The 18,001-nt window shown below is 39.8% G+C and overlaps 2 protein-coding genes across 5 annotated transcripts in view; one reads left to right on the top strand and one right to left on the bottom strand.

Annotated features, from left to right (window-relative positions):
* Positions 1-2,400: 2,400 nt before the first annotated feature.
* ORC6 (origin recognition complex subunit 6) lies at positions 2,401-10,848 on the top strand. Its single transcript, XM_072422434.1, has 7 exons — positions 2,401-2,533; positions 3,006-3,135; positions 4,542-4,705; positions 6,410-6,499; positions 6,763-6,875; positions 7,563-7,637; positions 9,122-10,848. Exons 1-7 carry the CDS (start codon positions 2,469-2,471, stop codon positions 9,256-9,258), a joined length of 774 nt encoding a protein of 257 aa, XP_072278535.1. The 5' UTR covers positions 2,401-2,468; the 3' UTR covers positions 9,259-10,848.
* Positions 10,849-12,953: 2,105 nt separating this feature from the next.
* MYLK3 (myosin light chain kinase 3) overlaps positions 12,954-18,001 on the bottom strand; it is a 51,989-nt gene continuing 46,941 nt past the window's right edge. For all 4 annotated transcript variants that reach the window (XM_072422252.1, XM_072422249.1, XM_072422251.1 and 1 more), the window contains exons 12-13: positions 17,575-17,707; positions 12,954-15,656 (exon numbers count right to left, since the gene is read on the bottom strand). In XM_072422252.1, coding sequence (XP_072278353.1) covers positions 15,585-15,656; positions 17,575-17,707 — 205 coding nt within the window. In that variant the 3' untranslated portion in view covers positions 12,954-15,584. The remainder of the gene's footprint in view (positions 15,657-17,574; positions 17,708-18,001) is intronic.

Raw genomic sequence — 18,001 nt, 5'->3', positions numbered from 1 at the left:
CATGAGTGACTTTCAACAATAAATGTGTACTGTAGTCTTCTTCATGGAAAAATAAGACATCCCCTGAAAATAAGACCTAGTGTGTTTTTGGGAGCCAAAAAAATATAAGACAGTGTCTTATTTTCGGGGAAACACGGTACTTATGATAGAGCCAACTAATGTGCTAATGATAGAGGCCATGAAGTCTTCAAAAATGGAGTCAACAGAGGTGCTCTTAATAGAAGCAATAAACCCCAAAAGATGGAGGCAACAGAGGTGGGTTCAACAGGGACCTTACGGATAACATCATTGGAGGCAATATGGCTAATATTGGAGGCCATTGAGGCTGTAATGATGAAGTCAACAGAGGAGCTTATGATAAAGGCAAACAGATGATGGAAGCAACAGAAGTGCTAAAAAAACTTATGGTGGAGACAACAGGGACACTAATGGCAAAATCAATTAACTTTTAATGATGGAGATACCAAAGGTGCTCATGGGGAAAGCATTGGAGGCACTAATAATAGAGGAGCTAATGATGGGGTCAACAGAGACCTTAAGAGTGTAGCCAAAACATGTTCTAATGATGGAGTCAAAGGAAATGGTAATGATGAAATCAACTGCAGTACGAACAATGGAGTCAGCAGATGCTCTCATGATCAAGGCCGAGGAGGTACAAATAATGGAGTCAACAGAAACTGTAGTGTAGCCAGTGGAAGTGTTAATAATGGAATCAACATAGATACTCCTGAGGAAGGCAAAACACTTAACTAATTGGGGTGCTGTAAATGGAGGAGCTAATGGTGCTCATGATGAAAGCAATGGAAACACCAATGATGGAACCAACAGAGACCATAAGGGTGTAGCCAACAGAAGTCCTAATGATGGACTCCATGGAGGCACCAATGATGGAGTCAAGGAAATGGTAATGATGAAATCAATCGAGGTGCAAATAATGGGGTTATCATGATAGAGGAAGAGAAGGCACTTAAGATGGAATCAACAGAAACCTTAAGAGTGGAACCAGTGGAAGTGTTAATGATGGAGGCCATGAAGACTCTAAAAATGGAGTCAACAGAAGTGCTCATAATGGAAAGCAAAATAAACCCAAATAATGGAGGCAACAGATGTGCCAATAAATGGAGGAGCTAATGATGAAGTCAACAGAGACCTTAATGATATCATCCTTGGAGGCAACAACAGAATGTTCTTTTGATTGAGTTACCAAAGGTGCTAATGGTAAAAATAATAGAGGCACTAATAATGGAGGGGGTAATGATGGAGTCCATCAAGATCTTAATATTGTAGCCAACACATGTTCTAATTATGTATTCAAAGGAAATGGTAATGATTAAACGAGCGGCAGTAAGAAACAATGGAGTCAGCAGAGGCTCTCATGATAGAGGTGGAGGAGGTACAAATAATGGAGTCAACAGAAACCTTAAGGATGTAGTCAGTGGAAGTGGTAATGATGGAATCAACATAGCTACTCCTGAGGGAGGCAAACAACTGAAATAATTGAGGTGCTGTAAATGGAGGAACTAATGGTGGAGAGGTGCTCACGATGAAAGGTTGAGGCCAACAGAAGTGGTAATGATGGACTCCATGGGGGAATGGAGGAAATGGTGACGATGAAATAAATTGAGGTATAAATAATGGAGTTATCATGATAGAGGAAGAGAATGCACCAATAGAATCAACAGAAACCTTAAGGATGGAACCAGTGGAAGTGTTAATGATGGAGGCCATGGACACTTGAATAATGGAAGCAACAGAAGTGCTGATAATGGAAGCAAATGATGGAGGCAACAGAGGTGCCAATAAATGGAGGAGCTAACGATGGAGTCCACAGAGACCTTAATGATATCACCATTGAAAGCAACAGAGCTGAAGATGGAGGCTGTAATCATGAAGTTAACAATGGAGCTCATGATGAAGGCAAAATAAAAAAAACCTAAATAACGGAGGCACTAGAAATTTTTGATAGAATAATAAAATAATGTTTTGAATAATAAAAAACTAAAAAAAAATAATACACGGGAGACGTTAGAAATGGAAGAGCTAATGGAGGACATGTGCTCACGATAAAAGCAATGGAGGGACTAAATAATAATATTGCTCATCAGAGATCCTAAAGGTGTAGCCAACAGAAGTAGCAATGATGGAGTCAAAGGAAATGGTAATGGAGATACAAATGATGAAGTTATTTAAGTTGGGTACAAGCTGTTCTATTGGTTAGGTAAGGACAGGTTCTACACCATAAAGTTCTTTACGCTTTGATGTTAAAGATTCACTTTCCTCCAATCAGCTAAAGATTATAGGAACTTCCTGCAACAACCACACCCCCAGCATTACGTCACAGCCCTCTTTCCGAACTCTAGCGGGCGGAAATGTTCTTGGCGACCAATAGGAGCGCGTGTGGGCGGGGTTAGTAAGGAACTAAGCCAGGGCCAAGTGTTTTTCGCGCGAAGTTATCATCGTGGCCAAACATGGAGACAGAGGTTCTGCGGAGACTGGCACCAAAGCTGGGCATCAGCTCTGCCCGTGTCTTGGGGTGAGTATGGCATCGAGGAGGGGGCACACTGGATTGGTAGCCACAGTCATGGGAGATTTGGGTTCAGTGAATGCTATGGGGTCACCAGGATTGCAGCCATCTGCAAAACAAGAGCTCTGCAACTCTCAGCCTTTGGGGTTTACGATCACTTGAAATAATTGTGATCAGTAAGCTGCCCCATGGAGCTGAGGTTGTAAAAGTCAGCAAAAGTTCTGTGCCACAATCAGCAAAACTCCCAGCATGCCCTAGTAGGCAGCCATTGTGGGGGTTGTGGCTCCAGTCCTCAGCTTGCTGCATATCCTCATGATACCGCAGATAATATAACCGACATGGGGGTCACAGGTCATGCTGGGCTTTGTAGTTAACCCACAATGCCTCCCGCTGCTATATTAGGGTGTCTGGGTTCTTGGGCGATTCTTTGGCTGGCATCTGTGAAGTTCTTGCCATTGTTTGACCCTGATTATCATTACAGGAAAGCGGAGGAGTTGATGCGTCTATCGCAGCTGAAATGCGCGGGACTCTCCGCCATGTCCACAGCAACGAGCAGCGCGGTCATGTGTCTTCAACTCGCAGCTACGTCACTAAACCACCCAGTGGATAAGGTGAGACCTCCTATGAATATAACACAGATTTTTGGTGCCCCATTGGCAGCATTGCCCGGTGCTATTAAGTGTTTCATATTGTCCTATATTTTTTTGTCTTTTATTTTCACACATTGCGTGGCTTTTTTAATCCTCCTCCCCATGCAATTATGGCCATGTTCAAGTTAGCAAATAAAAACTGCAGCGTTTCCTGCTCCCAAATGCCAGGGGGATGCCAACAGGCACCCTGGAGCAGTAACAAGCGCCAACTGATTGGTGTTCGCTTGCAGTTGAAATAATGTGATTGGTGTGTAACTGGTGTTGTATGTGGTGCCCAAAGAACCACTCAGCTGCGAGCGCCTGCAAAAAAATAGGTGAATGAATGTGACTTCATTCCAACATTGACCCTTTTTTAGGGGCAGCTAAATGTGGTTTACCATTAGGAGGGGGGACAAAAATACCTTCGTCACGCATCCCAGGAGGCTCATGGGCGCTCTTGAAAGGAGCCTTTTTGAGCAAAAAAAAAAATTTGCCAATCTTGCGCATGTGTAGCTAGATTGGCAACTTTTTTTCTTCATCCTACATCCCGCAATCGCGCGCCTAGGTCGGGTGACGTAGGAAGAAGAACAGGAAATAGAGTAGATGTCGGTTCCAGCTCCTGGAAGACACGGGACCCAATGCAGGACATCCCCGGAACAATCGGACTGCCCTACGTGATTAAGGTAAGTGGATTTTTTTTGCCATTTTGGGTTTAGTTGCTCTTGAAAGCGTACCTAAACTTCACTTTACACACTGGTAAAAGTAGAAAAGTAAACATTTTATTTTAGTGTTTTTTTTTTTGTTTGTTTTTTTTACAACACCTTTTTACCTACGTTTTGCATCCCGGGAGGCTTTTTTTGCTGCTCTTTCTGCAGATGCCTGAGCACCTTTTTGCATGCGCAGAAGGAGCCCTTTTATCAATAGGGAAAAAATTGCCGATCTCGCGCAAGTTCAGGTGACATAGGGAGGAGAAGATGGTGGCACCTGGCGCTGCTCCGAAGATGGGTTAAACACTGAAATACCCACCACTGGATCTGTAAAAAAAGAAAAAGCATAGCTTTCTTTGCCAACTTTATACTAACCCAGAAACTATTTTAAGTTGGGTTGAAAGAAATTGTAGATAGGTGGCAGCCCCTGTATTGTGACCCAACTCATCAGTAACCACCCAAAAACAGCCGGGTGGCTACTGAAAAGTGCCGGGTGGTGGAGATCACTGCAATTATTGTGTGACAACTGTCCTTGGTCACCAAAGTGTTTTCCCTGCTTGTATGAGTTAGTGAACTTCCAAAAGTCTAGCACTCCACAATCCTGCTATATTTTAGTTCTGTTTTGGGTATTTCATATGATGTGGGCAGCTTAATTAATTCTATACCCTTTTTCTCTTTCAGGATTATGTAGTGCGATTGTCTGGACTCAACAAGAAGGTTTATCAGAGCTGCTTTAAGTCATACGAGTGTTTGCTTGGTGTGGATAACAAAATGGGCATCAGAGACCTGGCTGTACAATATGGCTGCATGGAGGCGGTGAACATTGCGTCTAAAATCCTTAACAGGTTAGAAGACTATGGGCTTTGTGTTTTTCTAGATTGGTGGAAGTTCAAGAGCCTTCATCTGCATAGGGGGTATTGTCATGTTTGTAGGTCCCTGGCTAGGCAGCACTATGGCTGGTTATTAACTGAAGGCATGATCCTAGCTGGCACACCTCTGGTATTGTGAAAACTTGCCTGCCTTTGATATTTCAATTGGTTGGTGAAGCAGCCCATCCTATCAATGGGCCAGTAGGAATGTGACAAGTATGGTATTCATACCCCAGGCCTGTAGGGTATAAGGGAAGGGCAGTGTTAGCATTAGGCTAAGTACACACTTTCAATGCTACTCCTGAGCCGATTATCGGAGGAGAATCTGGCGTGTGTACAGCGCCCATTGTTCGAACGACCGTCCTGGCAGATCCACGGTTGATGGACGACGAACGATGAGAGCGAAGGGGGAGAGTACAGCAGGGTGCCGCTCAGTCGTTCTCCCCTCTCCCCTTTCCATAGAGCTGAACGGTGTTGTATGTACAGCACTCGTTCATGCATCGTGCAGTCCTTAGTTGTTGGAAAGTGTGAAAGATTGTGAAAGATCCTTTCCAATGACAATTATTGCACGTGTGTACCCAGCTTTAGACTTAAACTGGCAGATGTGCAGCTTTCCTGCCCCCATGTGCCTCCCATTAATTTCCAATTGGCTGGGAAGGCTGCTTATTAAAGTAATAGGCCAGTAGGAATGTGGAGAAGGGGGTGCTGAACAGGCAGTGCTTAACACTGTTGGATTTTATGTGCCGTGCCAGCCTTTTTATATCTGACAGCTCTTTTTTTCATGTTTAACACAACAAAGCTGCTTTAAAAAAGTAATTTCCGCCTTTTTTGTTAAATTTTTTTATTGACTAGTTCCTAAATCACTAAGCCTTGTTTATGCCGCTTGCTCAGCTGGTCTATATTTAGCTGTTTAGTGCATATCGGCTTCTAGTATGATTTGGGTCAGAAGTAGCTGATTTCTTACTTTTAGACTATACGTCTGTTTTGCTATGTTTCTTAATTCTAGTTCAGGTGGCCATTGAGAGGCACTTTTTATCCCTGCCTCCATCTCTACCACTGGTAAAGGACATGGAAACGCCCAGCCATCAGACTAGGCCACCATCTTCCATGGTCCAGGTCTGGTGCTGTTATGCCCATTGTGGACAGAAGTCAGTATAGGCACTCCTGACTGCACAGCAAGCTGCAATGCTCTTTTTGTTATTACTTTTCTGTTGGATCAGACCAGATGGGCAAACCTCCCAATGTACATCAGTGAGCCCTATGTGCCCATGAACCTGTCACTGGTTCACCAGTTGTCTTTCTTTGGACCATCGCACAAGACTTTCCCATATATATCTCTATATATACCCATATATTATTATTATTATTATTATTATTATTATAATTAATAAACATGATTTAGATAGCGCCAACATATTACACAACGCTGTACAATAAATAGGGTTTGCAAATGACAGACAGTTACAGACAGTGATACAAGAGGAGAAGAGGACCCTGCCCCGAGGAACTTACAATCTATATCCCTATATATACCCGTAAATATCTCTAAATATTTAGTTTTATGCGCTTCTTTGTTAGGCTATTGTAACCTGATCATCAATGTTATCACTTCCTGTTTTGGCTCATAAGGTGTATAAAGTATATGCACAAACATTAATCTTGATAAATTTTATTTTCTAGATATGAAAATTCTCTTCCTCAGGCTCAGCAAGAAGACCTCGATTTATCCAAACCTTTATTTATTACTGCTGCACTGTACTCTGCTTGCAGGTAAAAACAAACAAAAAAAAACTTTATTTATTCTTTTTTGCAAATGTATACGCTGCCAATACAAACAAGGTATCAATCATCGAGAATAGGCAATATAAGGCACCAACCGGGGTAACTAGAGTAGAGTAACTAGAAAGGGTCAATATATCTATATTTGCCTAAAGTTGAACTTTAGGTGCAGAAGTATGGTTGTTTGTTTGAATAATTTGTCATATGAAGTCGCTATAGTCTATTTATTTCTGATTTTGATTTTACATTCTAAGGTGTCTGAAGTTGAAAGTTGAAAAGAACAAATTACTCGCCACCTCAGGTGTAAAGAAAGGAATATTCGACCGTCTCTGCACCCAGTTGGAAAAGATTGGAGCTCAGATATGTCGTAAGTTCATAAAATATATAAATGTTTGGTATATATGAATATTTATTTTATTTCAAAATCTCCCCAATGGGACAAATGAAAGGAGAAAAAATTTTCAAGTTTTACGTGAAATGGTGAAGGTTTGTCCATTAGATATACTGTATGTTTTGGTGTTGGAATTAGGGAAATCCCTCACCCCTACCTAATGCTGGACATATTGTACACTACCATCTTTTTCTTGATATAACAGTTGATTTAAGTTGATTCTTGTCAGTGTTCTCCCTAGCCCATTTTACCTGGGCGCAACACCCAGCACTTTTCAGTAACCTGTTTTTTGGGTGGTTACTGAAGAGCTGGCTCACAATACAGTGGCTGCCACCCGGCTTAAAGAAAATTCTGGATTGAATACTGCTTGTGATTGACTAAAAGTATTTAATGTACCGGAAACATGTACTACAATGGATCTCATTTTTACTGTGTGTTATAAAAGAAAAAACTCCCCATGAAATTTTGATTCACCCCCTCTCTGAATATCTATTACATAAAATTATTAGAGCATGGAGAGGAACTTTCAGAAATCTTCAAGCATAAACTTCATTTATATATTAAAACCTTTGTGAAGCGTCTCTATTCTATTTTCTAGTTGAGAGGTTTCCTTTGTTCTGACATAATATCTAAATGTCTCTACTCTGTCTTTCTCAAATCCAGAGGAAAATGTTGCCATCACACAGCAGCCACGGAAAAAGCAGAAAACTCTTCTGGAATGTGTAGAACAGAACAATGGTAAGAATAAACTTTGTGAAGGTGGCTGAAATCTGGATGAGGCTTATAAAAATTATATACATTCAGTTGTCTGATTTACATACACTTTGCACATTTTTTGGCTAGGTGACATCTATAGCTCTTGTTTTTTTCCCAGTTGAGTAATGCAGCTTCCTGTGTCACTTCCCCACCTTTAGTTTTCTGATTGAACAATGAATATTCATCATCACATAACCTGTGTTTTTTAACCAGCGTTGTTGTTAAGATATTTTGGGTTGTTTATGTGTTTATCCCTTCAATCACCCCTCCTTATGTCCATCACAAAAGTCTGCAAATGCACAAAATGTTGCTGATCCAGCTATGCAATATGATTTGTAGTAGGAAGGACTTTCTGCTTTCTTCTCATAATGTAAATTAGATAAAAACTTATATAAAGAAAATGAGATTTCCAGTCTTGCCTAAAAAAGGCCAGCCTGTTAACAAGAAATACTTTATACTTATCCCAACTTCTGTGCGACTGATCTACATTCCACATCATCAGACACCTCTAGGTTTAGGGTGCCTGGACTCCTTTTCAATACCCTACATATTAACTCCTTACAGAAACCAATAGGGAGATAAAGGTCGGCATCAGCTGAGCTCTGAGCCAGGGGAAAGGAAGGACCTGTAACACTTGCCTACCCGTCTTCTTCTGTCTTCTAAAACCCTCACTACTTCCCCGCCACTTCATATCTCCCCTCCACATAGATTGTAAGTTCTTCTGGGCAGGGTCCTCTCCTCCTCCTGTGTCACTGTCTGTATCTGTCTGTCATTGCAACCCCTATTTAATGTACAGCTCTGCCTAATAAATATGTTGCTTTATAAATCCTGTTTATTATTAATAATAATATTTAATACAGTTCTTCCTTAAGTCAAAAGGGTAACTTAGAGTGATCGGAATGTACTAATGTTCTAATGTACACTGCTACATAATATGTTTGCGCTATATAAATTCTGTTTATTATTAATATCAAAAGTCAAGGGAAATGCCGGACCTTGCTTGAAGCAGTTCATATTCAGATCTAAAGGCGGCCAAATGGACCTTTTAATTAATCATTTCAGAAGTATCCCAAAATTAGACCATTGATATAAGCCCAATCTACAGACCCCTTACTACTCAGAAGTGTCCATTTTACTATAGTGGGGGGTGGGGGTTTGCAAACGGCAGTATTAGGAAGTGCAGGTAGCAGGAGATGTGACTATTTCACATCTTTTTGGATTTTCACTTGACAAAATTAACAAAAGTCCCAGAGACATTGTCTACCAATTTACCACAATCTACTCCTATCTGAAACATCAGTTTTGGGTAAACCATGGATGAACCCTTTAAGGGATATGAGACACATAATATCACCTCTGAATCTTTGATTCCATAAGCTTATTATTGTTGTGAAGTTTGTATTTCAAACTAATATAATGTATTCTTCAAGTTCTCACCCCTTGCTTTCCTCTGCTTGCCTGCACAGATTCAGAAGAAGACGAAGAAGACGAGGAACACCCACACAAACAAGTGCGCACCAAGGCAGAAAAAAAAGAGATTGACTATGAGGAGTGGAAGAGAAAAATACTTGAGAATGCAGCAAAGGCTATGAATGGTGAATAATACCAAATAGCTGGACATTTACTGGGTTATTCTTGAATACTGAGAACAGAATGGCTAATCGGCAATTTATTTGATCGGGAGATTTTTTTAAAATGCTGATTGGTTATTATGGCCTTGTGCTGCATTTATTGCAGCATGTATGTAAATATGCAAAAAGGTTTTTACTTTTCACTTTGTTTTAGAGTGAACTTTTAAAAAGTCTCTCAATGGGGTTGATTTACTAAAGGAATACGGGCCATTTATAAAGCAAATTGAAGGGATACTTCATTTAACTTAGTAAATGAGAGGACACTGATGACTTCAATCATCCATTTATGTGAATTGGATTTTTCAGCACATTCACTAAGCTAGGTGAATTACCCAATGAATAGAGATGGTTTACTTTGGTAAGTAAATAGCTTAAACCCCTTTAATAAATCAGCCCCAATCTCTCTGTACAATACTATTTTAATTATTCATGCTTTTATTGCTGTTTGATGTAACCGTTCTTAATTGTAATGAGGGACAGAATCGACAAATTGGTATTGACAGATAACAATTCAGTTGGTTTTATTTATAAAACCGCTCCAGGCAATTTAATTTATTTTCACAATCTGTTAAATGATTTTTCAATTAAAAAAAACAAGCAAGTTATTCATTAATTTCAGCAGAAGAAGATGAAAAAAGGAATGTTTTTTTTTTTTTAATGGTGGAAAAACATTAAGGGATGAAGCTGACAAGCCTGGGGAAATTGGAACTGAAAAAGACAAATATTTATGCTGCTGATCACTCTGAAAATGTCTGGCTGTTACCCTGATCTGAGGGACTTCAGTACTTTAAAGAGTGGAAAGTTGGAATCCTAATCTGCACCAGTATTCTCCCCAGAATTCAGCCGGGTGGAAAGAAGCTGTAGGTGGATGACAGCCCCTGTATTGTGACCCAGCTTTCAGTATCCATCCAAAAACACCCGGGTGGTTACTGAAAAGTGCTGGGTGGTGCGCCCGGTCAAAAAGTGCTGGGGAGAACACTGTGTACATTTTCTCTGTCGCTTATTTAGGAATGACTGAAGTAGCTGCTCTTGCATGATGGCCAGGAAACTAGCATTTTCAGGTTTGTAATTTCAGCATAATATAAACTACAGATTTCCATAAAGCCCTCATACAACATCTGAACTGCTTATCGGCAGATGAAATTGGAAATACCTTGCTTATCCCCTCCCTTTCAGTGCACAATTACTATGTTTTTTCCCTTTCTGCATCGCATTGATTACGGGGCGTGAGTCCAGGCAGCTCTGTAGGCTCCAAGATAGGTTGTCTGAGCTTACGCAGCACTATAGACTTCTCTGCCCCAATATGTTGTAAGACATTTGTGTTATCATGTCCGAATATATTGCTTTATAACTGGAAGTAACTGACATGTCTTTACTGGTAGGGGAGCTTTTGATAGGTGGGTATAAATTGCTGGGAAGGAGTAGGTAAATGACCCTCTTCAGCAAATGAAGGTCAAAGAAGATGGTATTATACATGGTTTCTTTTAATCACCGTTGTTGGTGTTTTAATATTGTATTATGTTTTATGTGTCACTTAAAAAAAATTAAACTATTTAACTTGGTTTTAATGAGTTGCTCAGTGGTGTTATTGACTTAATTTTGCAGATTTCTAGGCAGCAAAACCCATTATTAATATTATACATCACACACACATAATTTATATAGCACCGACATATTACATATGTGCTGTACAAAGTCCATAGTCATGTCACTAGATGTCCCTTAAAGGAGCTCACAATCTAATGTCCCTACCATGGACATATGTCTGTAATACAGTCTAGGGACATTTTATTTGGGGAAGCCAATTAACCTAACTGCATGTTTTTGGAATGTTGAGGAAACCCACGCAAACACGGAAAACCTGCAAACTCCAGAAGCTAGTGTCCTGGCTGAGATTCGAAACAGGAACCCAGTGCTGCAAAGGCCAGAGTGCTAACCACTGAGCCACCATGCTGCCAGGTATTTATTATAAAGATATTTGGAATTCTATCCCTTGGATGGTCACGTATGAAAGGATCCAAGATGCATCAAGTAAAGTTGTTTGTATCATCCATTTAGGAACCAACACCATGTAAGGTTATAGGGTCCCCTTTTTTCATGGGTCATTGCTGTCTATGTAACATTGGGGACTTTTATAGGAATACAAAAATAACCTGATCTGTGGGTTGCTCTGTTATCCAGTCAGTAAACAGATGGAAAAGGAAGGAGCTTACGGGGCATTTTCTTCACCAATTAGTGTTTGACGTTTGGGAAATCTCCATTCCCCCCATTTGTTAGGAAGTACTTGCCCCAACCATTGTACGATTTGTGACCATACTAGATGCATGATTTTCCTGCCTAATGGTATATTTAAATGTCCGGATAATATTGCTGACAATTAAGTGGTAAGATCTGCTTCCATCCGAGTATCAGTGGCGCTGGTTAGGTTGTTGCTGCTACAAGGTAAACCTCAAAAGGGTTCCTGCAGAATTTTGAAGAGAGAAAGCACCAGACTATTGTGTTATGAGTCCTTAAATAAAGCTTAATTTATCCACCAAAATATAACGGACAATGCATTTTCCAGACAAAACACCCCCTTCTGTTAAGAGCTAGAGCTAAATCTACAACCCAGATGATGCATAAATAGCAATTGTGCTCATTTCAAAAATCTGAAAAGTGCTCATCCGTCCACCAAAAACTCAATCTCGGTGCTCCTGCAAGGCCTTCAGTGTGGTGGGATGTCTGTATTGTGCAGTGACAGGTTCTCTTCCCGCCATGTCCCTAAGCCTGATACAAGCCTGAGTACAAAAATTGTGATTAGCTTTGACGCAATTTACACTTGTTTGTTAAATGGCCAGTTACCTCTTTCAGGCTCACTGTACAGACGAGGGATTGGGTATGTTGATGGTCTCCCATCAGTACAAGATATGCAACATTTTATTATTAAACAGGATTTATATAGCGCTGACATATTAGGCAGCGCTGTACAATAAATGTTGCCCAACACTTCAAGGAGTCTCTCCTGTGATTCTCTTCCTGTGGCGATCAAGACAGAATTGAAGCACAAAACTTCCTAAGATACCTATGTCACACATCCCGGGAGGCTCTTGGCTGCTGCTTCTGCGAGGTCAGGAGCCCTTTTATTAATAGAAGGCATTTTTTTTATCTCACACATTTGCAATCTTTTTTTCCCCAACCTCACGCCTGCAATGCTAGATTGGGTGACGCAAAAAAAAAAAGAACCCAGAAGAAGAAAGAAGATGTCGGCACCTGATGCTTCTCCTCCGGCCTGAAGACGGATACTGGGATGACGTGGGACCCAAAGAAACCTGGACAGATAGACTGATCTGCAGGATTAAAGTTACCGGTAAGTGTGGTTTTTTTGTTTTAAGTTTACTTCCGCTTTAAGAATAGAAGTGGGGAATTCTGATGTAAAGTATGGAGTCAAATGTGAAAGTCCCAAAAAGTACAAAATCTGCACCAGGGCCCATAGGATCTACAGCTAGAATACCCTCAGCGGTGGTGCTGTAGTTTGCCATTGGAGCTGCCTGTAATATTTCCAGCCAATTCTCATCATCGGAAGGAGCGTGCAAGCATTTGATGAGCTGTAACAAATGTCAAATCACAGACTTTTCTCATGGTTCTCATCAATGTAATTACCCGTGACAAAACACACAGCTCCAGCAAAACATTTTACAGAATCTCTTTATTCAATTTACAAATGACATCATCTAATCACTAAAATCTGCTACCAAGTCACAATGCCCTGTTTGATTTCACTGATAAAATCAAAGCTGAAAAAAACAAACTCATTACAAAAAAATCATGAAGAAATCTTTGAATAATATTCTTACATTTCAAAGCTGTAACAGTTTATTTTTATTTTTTGTTATTGCATACATTTTTGGTAGATTTTTATGGTCTTCAAGCAGCAAAACTAAAGACTCATATAGTTTAATATTTTAAAATGTTCTATAAATGGGGTATGATCACTCCATAGGATTCAATGGATTGTTACTACACATGTGTGGGCCAACTGAGAAGACACCAATAGCATTGTCTTGCTGAATCAGGAACAGGGAAGAGAACTATTAATGTAGTAGCCCTAACTGCAGGTATAAAGCTCATTTGGAGGTCTGGCAGAACTAAGCAATGTGGACTGCAGGCTCATACAGACTTTGGAGAATCTTTATTGATCCTTTCCAGTGACTGATAAACGAATGGGTTATGTACACACAACACCATTCTGTTTAATGGATAGGGGATGTGGGAGGGCAAGCAAGTGGCACCCCACTGTGCTCTCCTCTGTATAAGTGAACAGCGAATGAATGCCATCAGTGGACCACCAAAATGACATTTTTGCCCAAGATGGGCATGATCATTCATCTCTGGTGACTATTATGTGACGTTTGTATGTAACTTTATACACAAGCAGCAGCCAAGTTCTCTTACATAGCCCACAAGCAATGTTGGGAAGCAATGTTGATTGGAGCGGTTGCTGGTTCAGCATTCTGACACTATGTGCATGTGGATTTGCCCCAAGCTTAGTGAATACAGTCCTTCTGGCTGTAATGCGCATCTACTGCAGTCTTGGCATACAAACCAATGGCAACCATGGAACCTCATTATGAGTAGCTTTGGATCAGGGAAAATGTGCTATATATTCTACATATAGGGGAATCATATGATTCACTATCTCTTTCTCCCACAATGCTTGAGACACCTAGTACTGTCATATAAAGGTAGAGAGCAAGTCATCAGCCTTCTGTAAGTTCTAGGATTCACTTGTAGCTTTGGCAAATCCCTTTCTCCTCCCTTGTGATTTGAGATTCAGCAAAATTCACACTATAGCCTGCCTTGTCCTACCCTCAGCCCATAGCATTTGGTGGCCAAGAATCATAACTAGGAAGCAGTGAACTCTTAATGCCCAAAATTTTAGGGATCCTGGAGGTGTGCTCCAAGGGGTCATATACAGGTTCCCCTTAAGAAAAACATGCCAAGGAGCACAATACAAACTCTCCACCAACATTTACACAACTTATGCACCCAAAAAAAACAATTATTGATTAAGCATTTTCATAACAGAAACATCTCACTTAACCCCCCCCCACACAGAAACAAACACATTAAACTAGCACAGGCACATAATGGAATTTTAGGCATGCACTATAATGCATGTTAAACCAAAACCTGTGCTTGCCATAAAGAAACCCTGATTTATGTTGATCTTATTTTAGAATAGTTATATGAAGTGATAAGGAAGGGGTCATTTGTTTTCATCTATTGTTTCAGTTTGGTTTCAGGCACCTGGAATTTTTAGGATAAGGTACCCTCCGCTGTTATCAGAAAGTAGCTGGGTAAGGTATAATTGCAGTTTTCCTTATGGGGTGTTTCTAGTGTGCTCCATGCAGAACAGCAGACAAATACATCAGTTTGTATTCTAATGAACTTTTCCTAAGCTTAGACACTATCATCAGTCTGCTGCAGGCAAGGAGGAAATATTTCCTCATTATTTTCCCTATTATTCTCAAACTGCAACATTGTAACTTTGTAAAGTCAGAGGAACAAAGGCTGCAATTGAAGCTGAACTGCATCAGACATTTCTGAACATAGCCAAGAACTTCACAGGCACCAGAAGTTACAAAGCTGTGTTATTCCTGAGCCAACACCCCAGCCCAAGAAATGGCTGGTGACCCTGAACAGAGAAGTCTTTTTCCAGATGAAGACATTATGAGATGGAATAAATGCAATCTCTGTGAGAGGTAATGAGTACCTGGAAGTGTTGCACTTATATATTACTTAGCAGGCATGCACTTAACAAGAAAAAAGTACATCTGATTATAGGTCAGCAAGAATGGTTAGGGTTATTTAATAAAAATAAAAAAGCAAAGAAAGTGTAAAATGAAATACCTAGCAAAACGTTAAACTTAAATCCAATTATATTCAGGTTTGGACCGAAAGGGGAAGGATAACCCAGATATTAATAGAATGGAAAGGAAATTCACTATTTCTTCTTTGTAGAACAGCGAGAGATAGGAATGTACCTTGTAAAAGAACGCATTCCATCTAATGATCACTAGTTCTGTTTTGTATAATGTTCATCACAATTACCAAGAAATGGGTTACCAAGGGATGGCGGTACAAATTTAAGGATCCGGAAGGGTGAAGATCTACAAACGTATAATATTTCCACAAACCACCACATTCATCATGTGCCCCCAGGTAGTGGTCATTGGTCATCTCGTGACCCCCCGTGTACAAAGTGCAGTCCAGGTGGCTTTTATGTACAATCCATGCACAAGTGTCATTCACTTCTGTTCTAGGAGGGTTTGAGTGAAAGCAGCTTGAACTTCCTGAGACGATTGGCAGCCGTGACCACGTAGAAATGTTTCTGAAATGGAAGACAACATTCAATATTGTAAGCATTATTAGATTATTATTAATATTAATAAACAGTTTTTATATAGTGCCAACATATTACGCAGCGCTGTACATTAAATAGGGGCTGCAATTGACAAATACAGACAGTGACACCCTGCCCTGAAGAGCTTGAAATCTAAGAGGTGGGGGAAGTATCACACAATGGCCCTGATTTATTAAAGCTTTCCAAAGCTGAAGAGGATACACTTTCAGCAGTGAACCTGGCGATCCAGCAAACCTGGAATAGATTTCTTAAAATTAGTTTGATATTTGTTGGCAAATGTTTTTAATCCTGGACCAAATCCTTTACAAGTTTGTTGGATCATCCAAGCTCACTGCTAAAAGTGTATCTTCTCCAGTCGTGGAGAGCTTTAATAAATGGGCAGGATAACCTATTGTCATATGTTGTTAGTAACCCAGTGTTGGGATCTCCTTCAAGGCTTCGCCCATCCACCATACATTTCTGGTGTCTTCTTACAGTCATTGTCAACCTAACCAGACCAAAATGGAAGAACAGTGTTTCTTCAACTTCAGGCATCTTGTCGTGTGTACCTGTGTTTAAATACTTTTGGTAATAAAGTTAGTTGTGATGGTCAAATATTCCAAACTTTTGGTTGTGTGGTCTACATATATATATATATATATATATATATATATATATATATATATATATATATACACAGTGGTACCTCAGTATAAGTCCGCTTTGGAATAAGTCCAACTTGGCATAAGTCCTGTTTGGACAAGAAAAATCTTGCGTGGTTTACAACCTTTGTGCTAGAACCTGTATGGGTCAAAATGAGTCATAACACCGCGTGCTACCCTTATTTACCTCTCTCGAGACAAAGCCAAGACTGCCCATGAGCGTCAGTACGTCAGTTACTACCATTCAGTGAACAACCCGCGCTATAACTCCCTGTGAATTACATAACATATCGTCCTCCTCCCTTCTCAGCACCATCCTAGTAGGCATCGACTCTTCTCAGCAAGGTAAAGGGAGGTTAAACTTGTAATTATTTCATCTAATTGCTTTTGTATATATGTACTTTAGTATTAAGCAGTGGTTAAATTATTTTATACAGCCCCATCAATGTACACTAGCCAATACAATAGGATTTTTTCATGAAACAAATTAATCATTTCCTTTTATTTCTTGTGAAAAATTTGTTTGGTATAAGTCCTGTTTGGTATAAATCCAAGGATCTATAAAGAATTAAGGACTTATACCAAGGTACCACTGTATTTATATTAGTGATCTGAAGTCTGACTGACAAAAGATCTTCAAAAATATAAATATATATATATATATATATATATATATATATATATATATATAAATATAAAAGTAAACTTATTTATGTTTATTAATAATAATAATAATACACTATCTTGAGGAAACAACATGAAATATTCATGAAAATTGCATATAAACATTGCATTCATCCCTTTTCCAAAATAATGTCCTGTCTGCAGAGATTATGGTATGATTGTATTTGTACAATTGGTATCCAATCATTAAGTTCAGAGGGCTGGTTTATAGTCATGTCCATTGGTAGCAGTATGAGGTCCCTGTAATAGACAGAGACTAATCATATGGAGCATATTTCTTATCCAGGGACCTGTGGATACCTAGGGTTCCTCCAAACCTTTGTAAGGGGTTCCTTAAACATTGGGCAATTTGTGACCTGGTGACACCAATGATCTTTTTGGCTTTCTGTGACATTCTTCCCAGTGTAGGAGGCATTTTTCTTATTGACCACCACACTAATGTACCATGGGTATGGTAATCATAGGAGAGGTTCCTAAAGATCTGAACATTTTTTTAAGGGTCCCCCCATGTCATATAGATTGAGAAACACCAATATAGAATATAGATGTGGGACACTTACTTTCCATTTCTTTTGGGCCATGTATCTCTGAAGAAGGATCTGTGACTTCAAACGAACTTTGTATTTTTTGGCTTTTAGGGGCAAATTGGTCAGCCATTCGTGCTTTAGGCATTGTCCGGCACTCAGCCTACAGCTATAAGATAGAAATGTAACAAAAACAACCAATGAAAAGTCAAGGTAGACAATTTTAATTCCTTTTTTTCTGTTTGTGGTGTCCAACTTGAGTCCTGCATGACTATGTTCCTCCTAAAAGTTTATAAAGTTAAAACTTACTTTTCACATTTTAAATTAGGAAAGGAATGGTCCTTCCATTTTTTGGCAATTTAGGTCCCAGTGGGAAGACTTCTCTCCACCTCCTGTTCTATAGACACAAGGAAGTGTGGAAATTTCTCCAAGGTATAGGTAATCCCATCGCTGGTTGTCATAT

This window comes from Pyxicephalus adspersus, chromosome 9 (assembly GCF_032062135.1).
Source record: "Pyxicephalus adspersus chromosome 9, UCB_Pads_2.0, whole genome shotgun sequence".
NCBI lineage: Eukaryota > Metazoa > Chordata > Amphibia > Anura > Pyxicephalidae > Pyxicephalus > Pyxicephalus adspersus.
The sequence above is the reverse complement of the archived record's forward strand: the minus strand, read 5'-3'. Positions and strand labels throughout refer to the sequence as shown.

Coding starts and splice junctions, on each gene's coding strand:
- ORC6 (XM_072422434.1), top strand. CDS start 2,469: ATGGAGACAGAGGTTCTGCGGAGACTGGCACCAAAGCTGGGCATCAGC. Junction 4,706..6,409: donor GCGTCTAAAATCCTTAACAG/GTTAGAAGACTA, acceptor TTTATTTTCTAG/ATATGAAAATTCTCTTCCTC. Junction 6,876..7,562: donor GATTGGAGCTCAGATATGTC/GTAAGTTCATAA, acceptor TCTCAAATCCAG/AGGAAAATGTTGCCATCACA.